The sequence below is a fragment of the Rhinolophus sinicus genome, linkage group LG01, assembly GCF_036562045.2.
Source record: "Rhinolophus sinicus isolate RSC01 linkage group LG01, ASM3656204v1, whole genome shotgun sequence".
NCBI lineage: Eukaryota > Metazoa > Chordata > Mammalia > Chiroptera > Rhinolophidae > Rhinolophus > Rhinolophus sinicus.
In genome coordinates this window covers 1,104,189-1,116,744 of record NC_133751.1, presented here as the reverse complement: position 1 = coordinate 1,116,744, position 12,556 = coordinate 1,104,189, and the positions used below count along the sequence as shown (strand labels likewise).

General features: G+C 54.1%; 1 protein-coding gene across 12 annotated transcripts in view; it reads left to right on the top strand.

Moving 5' to 3' along the window:
- ADARB1 (adenosine deaminase RNA specific B1) overlaps positions 1–12,556 on the top strand; it is a 116,543-nt gene that overhangs the window by 78,279 nt on the left and 25,708 nt on the right. For all 12 annotated transcript variants that reach the window (XM_074323293.1, XM_074323453.1, XM_074323255.1 and 9 more), the window contains 2 exons: positions 4,456–4,530; positions 8,844–9,790. In XM_074323293.1, the coding sequence (XP_074179394.1) occupies positions 4,503–4,530; positions 8,844–9,790 (975 nt within the window). In that variant the 5' untranslated portion in view covers positions 4,456–4,502. The remainder of the gene's footprint in view (positions 1–4,455; positions 4,531–8,843; positions 9,791–12,556) is intronic.

Here is a 12,556-nt window from a genome sequence, read left to right as displayed (position 1 = left end):
TTGGGCTCCATTCTCAGTGCGCACGTACGTCCCACCACTGGGCACAGCGTGGTTATTTTCTACTGTGAGACATTTCCGTGTCCTTTCTGAGCACTTTAATATGTAAGAGCAGGAAACACGGCGTGCTGCACAGACCGGGTGGGCTCCGCCAGAGCCGGGCCCCTCCTGGGGCTCCCACTGTCACTGTCACTGCCGCTGCGTCCTGCCTCGGCCTGGCCTGCAGGGAGCCAGCGCTCTCCGGGCCCGGGCCCTGCAGTACAGACAGGTCCTGTGCCTTCTGCCTGCGTTTAGTGCTTTTTATTTGGAAACCGTGTCAAGTCACGTGAAGCTGTAAGAAGTGATGCGAGGGAACTGTGTTCACTTTATGCAGCGTCACCACCAGGACGTCGGCCCGAGACAGGCAGGATCCAGAGCATTCCACAGGCTCGCTCCCCTGGCTCTTGTGGTCACAGCCTCACCCTCCCAACCCTGGCAACCACTCACCTGTCCTCCGTTCCTGTCATTTCCTCCTTTCAACAATGTCACATAATGGCCACCCCATGTGTAGCCTTCGGGGACTGGCTTTTGTCACTTGGCTGATTCCCCGGAGCCTGACTCCGGTCGGTCGCTGCGTGTGTCAGTAGTGTGTTCCTTCCTGTCACCACGCAGTGTCCCACGCCATGGGGGGGCCACAGTCCAGCTGTCCGGCCACTGAGGAGTATCTGGGCTGTTCCCAGTTTGGGGCCGTTGTGAACGAAGTTGCTGGAACGTGCATCTTCATCTCTCTGGGACAAGTGCCTGCGTTTACTTCGTAAGAAGCTACCAGACTGTTTCTCAGAGTCCTGCACCGTTTTCCGTCCCCACCAGCATCTGGGGTTGTCACTGGTTTCTGTTTTGGCCATTGTCATAGGTCGACAGTGGTGTGTCACGTGGTTGTAGGTTGCTTTATCCAGATGGCTAGTGCTTTTCATGTGTTCTTCTTCCATTTGCAAACCCTCTTCATGTCTCTTGCCCATTTTCTAATTACATTGTTTGTTTTATTGTTGAGTTTTGAGAATTGCTTATGTATTCTGTTTGTGGAACATGAGGTGTTCTGATATTTTTCCCGGTCTGTAGCTTGTCTTTTCATCTTCTTCACAGGGTCTGGAGCAGAGCAGAAAGTTTTAATTTCGGTGAGGTCCAACATACCATAGAAAGCCAAGTTTATTTTATGGATCGTGCTTTTGGCATGTGGTCTGTGAGCTCTGCCTGACCCTAGGTCCTGACGATTTCCTCCTGCCGCTTGCCTAGGAGCTGTGTGGTGTATGTTGCGTGCCCAGCCCTGGGCCATGTCGAGTGCATTTCTGTGCAGACACGAGACTTGGATGCCTGGTGGCTCCAACTGCAAGGCTGTCCCGCCTTCACTGAGCTGCCTGATCGAGGCCTGTCTCTGCGTCCTGCTGTCCCCATGAGGTCTGTCTGTGTGTCCTTCGCAGTACCACACTGCCTTTGTGACTAACGCCACATAGTGAGTGTTGAAATCAGCTAGACGGTTTCCTCCCTTATGATGGCTTCTTCTTCCTTCTGATGGCTGCTTAAAAACCTTTCTCGGATAATTCTGACGTCTCTGGGTTGGTGTCTGTTGATTGTCTTTTTTCATTCAGTTTGAGATCCTTCTGGCTCTCGGTGTGATGAATGATTTTTTATTGGAACCCGAACATACCACATTCTGAGACTTTCACTTGAACGTGCGCTTGAGCTGCCACGCTCACACTGCGGTGATGAGGGCAGGGGCCTCCACTGACCCTGCTGCTCGGGGCCAGAGTCCTGACTCACCACTGGGCCTCCCTGACACCCAGCAGGGAGGGGCGGGTACCTCGTCATCTCGTTACAGGTGTAGGTGGGAGTCCAGGCTCCCTGACCCTGCCTTGCAGGGTGGGAGGGAAGGGGAGTCGAGGCCCCCCCGGGCCTTGCTGGGAGAGAGGGTGGGTCTGGCTGGAGGAGGGCAGTTCCATCAGTCACGTCCTGTCCGGCCCGGAGGGCCCTCTCCTGGTCCTTTGCCAGGGAGAGCAGCGTTTGGTGGGGTCTTTTGTCTGTGCCTGTTGGTGTTTCCAGGTTGCTGGCCGCTTCAGCTCCGAGTCTGGGATAACAACACCAAAGGAAGACCTGGGGACCCCTACAGTGCTCGAGTCCTGGCAGGTCTGCCTTCCTCCCTCCCTCCTCAGAGCCCCCTCAGGTTGCTTTCTGTGTGGTGTCAGGGCTGTCACTTGTACCGAGGGGAGGAGGAGGACACCGCTCCGTCTCCCTCCACACTGCTCCCTTCTGCCTGTTTCTGAAGCAGGGCTCCACGTGCGCTGTTTCCGGGACTGGCAGTGCATTTCCCCAGACGCTGTGGCTGCGTCTCACCACCCTCTGTGCTTCCCCACACGCCCCCCATCTGCCTCCGTTCTTCGTGCTGCACCTTCTCCTGCAGGCCTGGCTTAACTGCCACGCGCCCAGCTCCCTACCTGACCCTCCAGCCGTGAGGCTCCTCAGAGCACCTGCGTCTTGCGCAGGACGTGCGGTGGTCTTGCACGCCTCTGCGTCCGACCTTCCATTCTAGACCCCAAGGAGATTACTTCGTATTAAAAGTTGCCATAATGAGTGCTCGCTTCGGCAGCACATATACTAAAAAAGTTGCCATAATGGGACTGTAAACATGTATGTCATGCAGGGAGTCACGTGGGATCTCTTCTGGGGTCTCTAGTCGTGCTCCCCACATAAGAACGCAGCACATGGTGAGGCCAAAAAGGAACACCCACGGAGCCATAGATGGGGGAGTCATACCACTATATTCTCGCTGGCGGCTGGGTTGGAGACACAGGAAGCAGGAGCCACACGATCTGCAATCCGCTGTCCATTCTCTCTCTGCCAATCAACCTCACTTGCTAACTGCAATCCGCTCTTGCCAGCTCAGCCACCACCTCCTTGCTAGCCCCCATTTTTTGCTAGCATAGCCTCAGCAGTTATATTAGTGGCCAATGGCTCACTGGTTACAGCTGACGGCCAACTAGTCACAGTTGATGGCCATTTACTACCTGAGCCAGCACCTTTCCACGTGAGGCCAAGAGCCTGGAAACTGCACTCCTGGCTCTGTCCCCACAACATACAAATACTGAGTGCATCGTGAACGCACGTGCCCATGAGCCAGCATCAGCAGTGACCAGAACGCATGCCATGTCATCCCAGCACGCTGGGCCGTCTTATAATAATAAATCCCAGACACGACCATTCCATCTCTGAGAACTTCAGTATGTAGCGCTGAAAGACAATTACTGTTTCTGCACCTAAATTATTAACAGGAATTCCTAAATATAATCAGCTGTCCAGACAGTGCTTGTGTTTCGCTTTCCCAGTCACAGAATTTGATTCATTTTAGGTCTTGTAGTTCCAGCACCGCTTTGCACATGACAGATTTTCAGAAAACATACCTAGAAGTAATTAATGAGTATAAAATAATAATGCTTTTAAAACTACCTGGAACACTAGCTCGAATGAAGGATTCCAGGTAGAGACTCATTTAACTTTTAGCAACAGATTTGCCAGATACACGTGAGGTGGGACATAATTGATAAGTGGCTGTCACAGAAACTCTTGTCGATTAGACATGACACATGAGGTATCTGTGAGATACGCGCGTGCTTTAGCGTTTTAGTCACTGTTCCTAAAAGCAGTGAATTTGCTTGTAGTGCTTTATAACATAAATTTCATTCGTATAAAACGACATGTGGCGACAGATTGCACTTTTTCCTCAGTTGCAATTTGATGGGCTGCTTTATTATAGACCATGTGTTTGTACAGTCGTGCAAAGTACAGCCAATTATTTAGAAAGAGGGAACTCTTAAATTTGTTAATAATTAGGTAACTGCAGTGATTCTTTGAGGATTTCCTGTGGTTTCTCCAGCCAACAAAAATACTAAGCTATACATGGCTGAGAACTCAGGTGAGATTTTAACAAGCCCATGCATGTACTTTTCGTCCCCACGGAGAAGGGGGAGTGTGAAGTGAGGTGCTGTGGCCGCTCTGCTTCCCCGACCTGACCAGAAGGCTGCAAAGGTCCAGTGCAGGTGGGCTGGCTTCTGTCCTCGTCACCTGTCGGCAGCCCCGCCTACAGGAGAGACCCTTCAGAGACGTAAGCGCCGTCACCTTTCTCCCTGGTTCGGAGCGTTCCATGTCCCACCCCTGCGATTGCCCCCACTCCTCAGCGTGGCCCTCAAATCCTCCTTGCGGGGCCCCTTCCCCCTCCGTCGCCCTCCTGCAGCAGGGTCCTCGGGGGTCCTGTGGTGACGTGCTGAAGAGGAGGGGGCATCAGAACACTGTCCTGGTGGCAGCCCGACCCGTCCTCATTTTCTGAGTTTTCGCTTTCGTTTGTAATAATGTCGTCTTTCCACAGAGGAGGCGTACCTCACGCTGCTCCGAAGACGGGCCACTGAATGTTCTTTTCTTGCTGTCTTTCAGACAGAAACAGTCTCCGCCAGTCAAGAACCCTCCCAAAGCACTTTGCCATGGAGCTAGAAGATGAAGAAAACATGAGTAAGGTCTAGGCCTGTTGTGTCCTGTCGAGTCGCGGTTTTTCATCACAGTCTTAGTGTTTCTGTCAATTTAGTTCATGACACTAGTTTGGGGAAGTAATTTTCCTCGGATACGGGCTAATGGCAGTGGCATGTTTTGAGTGTGTGATACCCTCTCTGTTAACCGTGGGCATCTCCCTTCCAGCCGCGTGTCCGGGGCTGTCACTCCTGGTGACAGGCCTGGGCCGGGACGTGCATGTGCCTCCAGGGGCATCTCATGAAGCACCTGCTTCACACTAAGTCACGGCCTGCTTCTCAGGATGCTCGCCAGGTTTCCGTCTGTACAACTGTCACATAACCTTGGGGATGGATTTAAATCGCTGGCCATTAGGGATGGCAGTGCATAAATTTTCCATTCAAACACTGTGGCTTGTCCCTAAATTCTGAGGGAAGGGGCTCACGTGAGTCTGCTGATCTTAAGCTTCCAGACTTTAATGAGTTAATATTAGGACTGGAGTGGCCCGAAACTCACCTTTGGGCCCTTCTCCTTCCCACAGTGTCCTCACTGGGGGTGGGGACGGAGGGACTCGGCCATGCCAGCTTCCCCTCTCAGCTTTGTCTGTGAAAAGTTCAGTGAACGTACTTCTCCCTTCTGATTTATCTTTAACCCAGATAGCAGTGCTTTTTAAAAAGGTTTAAAGGCTCCCACAGAAGCTGAGAGCTTGTAGTAAGGGGAGTGCAGCCCTTTCACTTGACGCCTGACGCCTGTGTGTGTGTCTGTGTGTGGTCGTGTGTGTGTATGTGGTGTGTGTGGTGTGAGGGGTGTGTGTGTGTGGTGTGTGTGTGGTGTGTGTGTGTGGTGTGTGAGGGGTGTGTGTGTGTGGCATGTGAGGGGTGTGTGGTGTGTGTGTGGTGTGTGTGTGGTGTGTGTGTGTGGTGTGTGTGTGTTGTGTGTGTTGTGTGTGTGTGGTGTGTGTGTGTGTGGTGTGTGTGTGGTGTGTGTGTGGTGTGTGTGTGGTGTGTGTGTGTGTGGTGTGTGTGTGTGTGTGTGTGGTGTGTGTGTGTGTGTGTGTGTGTGTGTGTGTGTGTGTGTGTGTGTGTGTGGTGTGTGTGTGTGTGTGTGTGTGTGTGTGTGTGTGTGTGTGTGTGTGTGGGTGTGTGTGTGTGTGTGGTGTGTGTGTGTGTGGTGTGTGTGTGGTGTGTGTGTGTGGTGTGGTGTGTGTTGTGTGTGTGTGATATGTGGGGGTGCGTGTGTGTGGTGTGAGGGGTGTGTGTGTGCGTGGTGTGTGTGTGGGGGCATGTGTGTGTGGTGTGAGGGGTGTGTGTGTGTGGTGTGTGTGTGGTGTGTGTGTGTGTGTGTGTGGTGTGTGGGGGTGCGTGTGTGTGGTGTGTGTGTGTGTGTGTGTGTGGTGTGTGTGTGGTGTGTGGGGGTGCGTGTGTGTGGTGTGTGGGGTGTGTGTGTGGGGCATGTGTGGGGTGTGTGGTGTGTGTGGTGTGTGTGGTGTGGTGTGTGTGTGTGATATGTGGGGGTGCGTGTGTGTGGTGTGAGGGGTGTGTGTGTGTGTGGTGTGTGTGTGGGGGCATGTGTGTGGTGTGTGAGGGGTGTGTGTGTGTGGGGGTGTATGTGTGTGCATGGTACTGGCCTGTGTGCACCTGCTCCGGAGCAAGGACACGCAGGGCCGAGTGATGAGTGGCCTTATGCTGAGAGCAGGCACCAGTGACAGCCCAGGTCAGTCCCTTGCCCTGTCACCCGCCCAGAGCCGGCCGGCTGAGGCCGTGGAACCCCGAGCTCTCTAGGCAGAGGGCTTCGGCCTGGCAGGCTGCTCCATGGCCGTCGTGGCAACACGAGGTGGGCTGGGCCTGCGTTCCAGAAACCGCACAGGAGACCTTCTCTCTGGTTGAAGCCAGTCCCTGTCCGTGTGGATGGACACCAGCATGAACAACCTGACAGGTGCTGTTTCAGAAACACGTGGCCCATGCTCTGTGCTGTCACATGTGTGTGGCCTCTGGCAGCCTGGTGGCTGCTGCCTTCAGGTTGGCATCCCCTCCGAGCCCTCTCGTGAGGTCCCCTTAGAAGCAGCCTACGTATCTCCTTGTCAGTCCCACCTGCCACCTCCGGTTCTGCCTGTGCAGAGTGTGCGTGCGACTGTCCCCGTCTCCTTGTCAGGACAGCGGGATGTCGTCCACGACAGTCACCTGCTTGGCTGGAACCGTCCCGGAGCGTAGATCACGTAACTGTCCCACTGCTCCTGGGGTAGCTTAGCCAACAGATAATATTCTTGGAAAGGTAAGCTGCTGCTTCAATGCTGAAACTTAGCGATGCCAATTCTGTATTTCCTGTCACCTTGGAAGCAACGGAAAATGTTATCATGATGAGTATTCACAGTTGTGAACTAAAGTAACGTGATGTGCCAAGAGAAAGCATCTGCTTAAGAAGAGTTGCGCTAAGGGCTGTCTTTCTCCACTTCTAACATTTCTTTTTCTTTACGTAGTAGTGTTTTTAATAAGATGGAGTGTGAGTAGTTTTCAGTGCTTCTGAAGCAAACAAGAACTCAGAATGTATGTGGACTGTGTCATGGAAAGTGCATTTCTCTTATCATCCCAGGTTGCCGGCCCACTACTGCTTGTTTTGTCTCTTAGAGGAAGGCATCGGGGTATTTCGGAGCTTGTAAATACGGGCTTGGTGCACGCGTGTGCGTGGCGCTGAGCGTCTGCACTGCTGGCTGACCACAGCCGCTCCACACCTGTGAGGTCCTCCTGTCTGCTCCTCAGCCTGCCCCGCCCTGCCCTGTTAGCCCTCTGTGTCCTCTAAGCACCCAGACGAGTAACCTATCGAGCTTTTGCTGGAGGATGTTATAAATGAAAATTTAGTGTCTGTTCCGTCAGCTTTGTCAACTGGGAGAAGTGGTGTGTGCAGAGAGCACGTGTCCGTCCCGGCCTCTGCGACAGGACACGCGGATTTCCCACGGGCTGTGTTTAAATCAGAGCCAATTCCTTACCTCTCGGCTGGATGATGACAGCCTGGGAAACAGAGCTTTCTCTTGGCGTGGCAGCCGGCGGCCCAGACTTCCCGTCACGTTAGGCCTCCATGGGGAGAGCTGATGGAGTGGACACGCAGTCCTTCCTCGGCTTGCTTAGCGTGATGACAGTCTGCTTTACGTCACATAGTGAAACTAGACCCGCCCAGCACGCTGGGCGCTGAAAAATGGTTGACAACTGCCCCAAACACTCCAGTTAAGAGATTTATGGCGGAGTTTTGAAAGCAGTGGTCAGCCTTTGAGTCCCGTTGTTTGTCACATCAACAGTGCATGGCGCCCTGTCTTACGCCTGTTCCCTGAGCTGCCCACGGCCTGGGGAGACAAGCCAGGAAAACAGGAGCTACTTCCCGTTCTCTTTGTTACAGAGCTTGATAAACTTAGAGAGAATAGTAATTCCCCTTTTTAAAATTAAAATCATATTTATTTTGTCCTGAACTTTTAGAGTCCTAAAATTATCTTTATTAATTATAAATATAAAAGGTAGGATAACCAAGTTATTCTGGAAATCCATCAAATATGTTTTAAAAAAAGACGAAATTGCCAACTGGAGCTAGGGAGTCGTGGCCTGCCTGCACCTGCAGTGTTACATCTTGTTCTTATGGATTTTTGCCTGTCATGGAATTAAGAATTCAGATGTAAATCAATCCCCATGTATAGTGAAAAATTTTAAGTGACTACTCGTGAAAAAGCTGTATTTTTCAAAAATAATTTCTAAAAGGCCAGACTACTTTACATAATTACATAAGCAGATACCTAAGATTGATCCCCGAACTGAATCAGATAACTAACATATTGATTGAATGTTTCAAACCTGAAGAACTAATTAGCCTGTATTTAGATACGTTACCTCTTCTGGGAGACACTGCAATTCAAAGCCCAGTGTGAGAGGCAATGCCAAGGAACAGACAGAAAATGCTAAACTAAACACACTTGGCAATATTATCATGAGACTTACTAAGGTCAGGTCTCCCCGAGCTAATTTGTCCCACGTTGTGGTAAGTTTGAACAAAGTATCTATCTGCAGGTGCTTCAGAGTAGTCTCCTAAAAAGTATTTAAAAATTCACCCTTAATGCACAGGCCTTGGTGATAGCAAATAACGGTAGGAGCCGTTTCTGAGCAGCACGTCAGCTCTCCTGCGGCGGGTCAGGCCCACAGCCCCTGGCTCAGTGCCCGGGAGCAGAATGTCTGAGCACACATCACTTACCCAGTTACAAAGAGGTAAAGGAATCTATAAATTTTGCATTTACAAGATCCTGCAACGAAGGCGTTGTAAGTTGCTCTTTCTGGGCACCGCAGGTCCGAGCGGCACAGATGCTAAGGAAAACCGCGGTCTGGACAGCGTGCCCCCCAGGGACGGCCACGCTCCAGGGCCGGCCGAGGGCTGCCTGCTCTCCAACGGGGGCGGCAGTGGCAGTGGCGGTGGCGCCAGCCGGAAACGGCCCCTGGACGAGGGCAGCAATGGCCACACCAAGTTCTGCCTGAAGAAGAGGCGGCGGGCGCCGGGGCCGGCCCTGCCCAAGAACGCGCTGATGCAGCTGAACGAGATCAAGCCGGGCCTGCAGTACACGCTGCTGTCGCAGACGGGGCCTGTGCACGCACCGCTCTTCCTCATGTCCGTGGAGGTGAACGGGCAGGTGTTCGAGGGCTCGGGCCCCACCAAGAAGAAGGCCAAGCTGCAGGCCGCGGAGAAGGCGCTGCGCTCCTTCGTGCAGTTCCCCAACGCCTCCGAGGCCCACCTGGCCATGGGCCGCGGCCTGTCCGCCAACGCCGACTTCACGTCCGACCAGGCTGACTTCCCCGACACGCTCTTCAACGGCTTCGAGGCCCCGGACAGGTCGGAGGTGCCGTTCTGCATGGGTGCCAACGGCGAAGACTCCTTCAGCTCCAGCGGGGACCTCAGCCTGTCGGCGTCGCCGGTGTCCGCCGGCCTCGTGCAGCCGCCGCTCCCCGTCCCGCCGCCCTTCCCCCCGCCCAGCGGGAAGAATCCCGTGATGATCCTGAACGAGCTGCGCCCGGGGCTGAAGTACGACTTCCTGTCCGAGAGCGGGGAGAGCCACGCCAAGAACTTCGTCATGTCCGTGGTCGTGGACGGCCAGTTCTTCGAGGGCTCGGGGAGGAACAAGAAGCTGGCCAAGGCCCGCGCCGCGCAGTCCGCCCTGGCCGCCGTTTTCAACCTGCACTTGGACCAGACTCCGTCTCGCCAGCCCGTCCCCAGCGAGGGCCTCCAGTTACACTCACCGCAGGTGAGGAGCCGTGCGCTCGTGCCTCGCCGTGCCTGCTCTTGCACAGGACCTGGCTTCCTGTCGCTCTGTCCCAGCCAGACGCGCTCGCAGGAAGTGGCTGCTGGGCAGGCGCTCCTCCACGGTCACGTGCTGCCTGGGGAGCCGGGCCACGGCCAGCAGCGCAGGGTCATCAAGCAGTGCCGTCGGCCCTCCCCAGGCTGAGCCTGCGCCGGAGGACGGCCCCTTCCACCCCCGCCCACGTGGCCCCCCCTGTGGGGGCCCATCCTGAGGCACCTTTGGGGGAGGAGGGATGTGGGGGGCCGGGGGGTATGAACCGCCGGACTTGCCCTCTCAGGGTATTTTCCTCACAGTCTGGGGACTCTGGGCACAAGAGTGAGGCTGGCCCATCAGGTCAGGGTATCGGGGCCCCAGCAGGACTGGCTGCTCTCTGCATCCTGAGGCCAAGGGGCCATCTACGCAGAGAGTGAGCCCACAGCACCAGGGAGCGCGTGTGCAAGGGGACGGGGCTCTCAGCACACGCTCCAGGGCCCACCAGGTGCTGGAGTCTCTGTACCCAGGATCCCCAACAGACCAGTGGGCCTCCCTCCTGTCCAGCTGGCGTGGGCGGGTACGCAGACTTTGGTCCTGGAAACCCCCCAAGATCAGAGTGCAGGGAGGGTGGGCTCAGACCAGCTTCAGTGGAGGAGAAAGGGCATTGAGCTGCCCCTCTGAGCTCTGCTGCTGTCCTGCTGCTTTTCTTGCAAATCCAAAATTCTCAGGTCTATGAAAACCAGCCTTTTAGGGAGAAGTTCTGACCCTCTTCTCTATTTAGTCTTCTTGTCAAAATATTACTCGGTTTGGAGATAAAATCCATACTGGTCTGATCAGAAAAGGGGCGGACTCAGAGCTGACACAGGGTAGCTGGCTCTCTCCTGGAAGGACCCGGGAGTGTCACTGCTCCTTCCCTCTGAGCCCAGTAGGGAAACCTCTGTGCAGGTGTCCTCTGGGATGACCAGTAGTTCTGAGTTTTAAAAGAAGGAAATCTATTTGATTTTGCCTAAAGCAACCAAACGCAGCATCAGCATACAGCAACACAAAGTATTCTGCTGCTTTTTTTAATGAACCCGACAGTTGCTTCTTAGTGGTAACCTCTTAGCGTTATTCATGACAACGATTAGTCCATTTATCAGTTTACAAGTCAGGGGCACTAGTTCCCCAGTGATTTTTTATTTTCAGGGTTTACTGTTTCTTAAGCTATTTCATCCTGAGTTCAAAGTAGTTCTGATGTGACCTATCTGCCCTCAGCATCACAGGTCACAGGGCAGAGAACTGAAGTCGTGTGAATAGTCTGCCTCCCAGATGGCAGTGCTGCAGTGCACACGTGACACCCAGCGGGAGGCAGGGTGATGCCCGCATGCGCCACAGCCCATGTCCCCAGGCCGCTTCTGGGACAGCAGTGACCAGAGCCCGGCCTGGGGGCGCTGGGCCTGTGCAGCTTCACTGGGGTGGGGTGTCAGGGAAGCCTCCTGAGGGGGGGTGCGGTGGGCAGGGCCGTCCCAGCCCCAAGTACTGTAGGTGGCGAGCAGTAGTTTTGGATCTCTGGTCCTAGGCCAGTGAGGCTGGGGGAGAGGAGCTGGACACCGTCTCTGCTCACAGTGCCCCCCCCCACTAGCTCCGCCCACTAGCTCAGGATGTGACCTTATTTTCCTGGAGGACCTGGGGTGGCCTTTGCAAAATCAGCCCTATGGCTTTGTTTCTGGGCTCATAGTCTTTGCCCTGGAAGTTTCCAAACGCACAGCTAGACTGGGTATAACTCTTCACCGCTCCCCGAGAGCCCGTGCGGGACTTGGTGGACACCCCCGGTTCTGTGGTGTGCGCCTTCATGGTGCTCATGGTGGCACCAGAGGGTTTAAAACCAAACGTGAGCAGAGCACTGTCACCATTGAGTGACATCGGAGTGGCCTGCCACACCTCAGCACGCTCAGCCTTGAGTGTTGCAGGCGGTGCCACGGGCTTGTGGCGCTGTGGGTTTGGCTCCAGGAGCATGTGACTGTGGTTATACCTGCCCCATTTAGAGGGACAGTCCCATTGTCCCTAGAGAATGAGGTAGCAGCCCCTTTAGGGGCAGAAGCCAGGTGCACAGATGCCCCCATTGAACAGGTGTGTCTACAGAAGTGCCCGACCACCATCCAAGTGTCTCTGAGCTCTCGTTCAACTCCTCTGCTTTGCTCCGAATGTGAGGATACCCTAACCCCACACGAGACGAAACTTTTATCCCTAACCTCTCACTGCTTTTTCCTTCTTTGTAAGTTGGAGTGTGTTGTCCTTTGTCTGTGACACCCTCCCCACTGTGTTTGCATGTCTGTGTTTCTGTCTGTGGTCTGACCCCGTTTCCTGCGCACAAATCGTACCGTGGACACGTCTGCCAAGTATAGTGTGAGGCCCACGGACCCCACCCTGACCTGTCCACTCTCTATGTCTTGTGTTGAGTGCTGTCTTCTGGGTCTCGCTGGAATTGCCTGGTGCAGTGACAGGAGGAAAACATCCTGACAACTGTACTTCTAAATAAGTCATCACTTAGGATGGTGACTTTTCTGTTCATTTGGGGCATGTTTTATTAAGGGCCAAGCTGGGGACAATAGATTTGGCCATTTGGTTGTCAAAACAGGTGTGAGATTGGCTGGTTGCACAAACTCCTGCCAGGCGTCGTTTCCCAGGACACTGGGTTCGTTTTATCCCAGGTAAATCATGAGCTGTACAAAGAAGCAGTGTCCCAAATCTTAACAG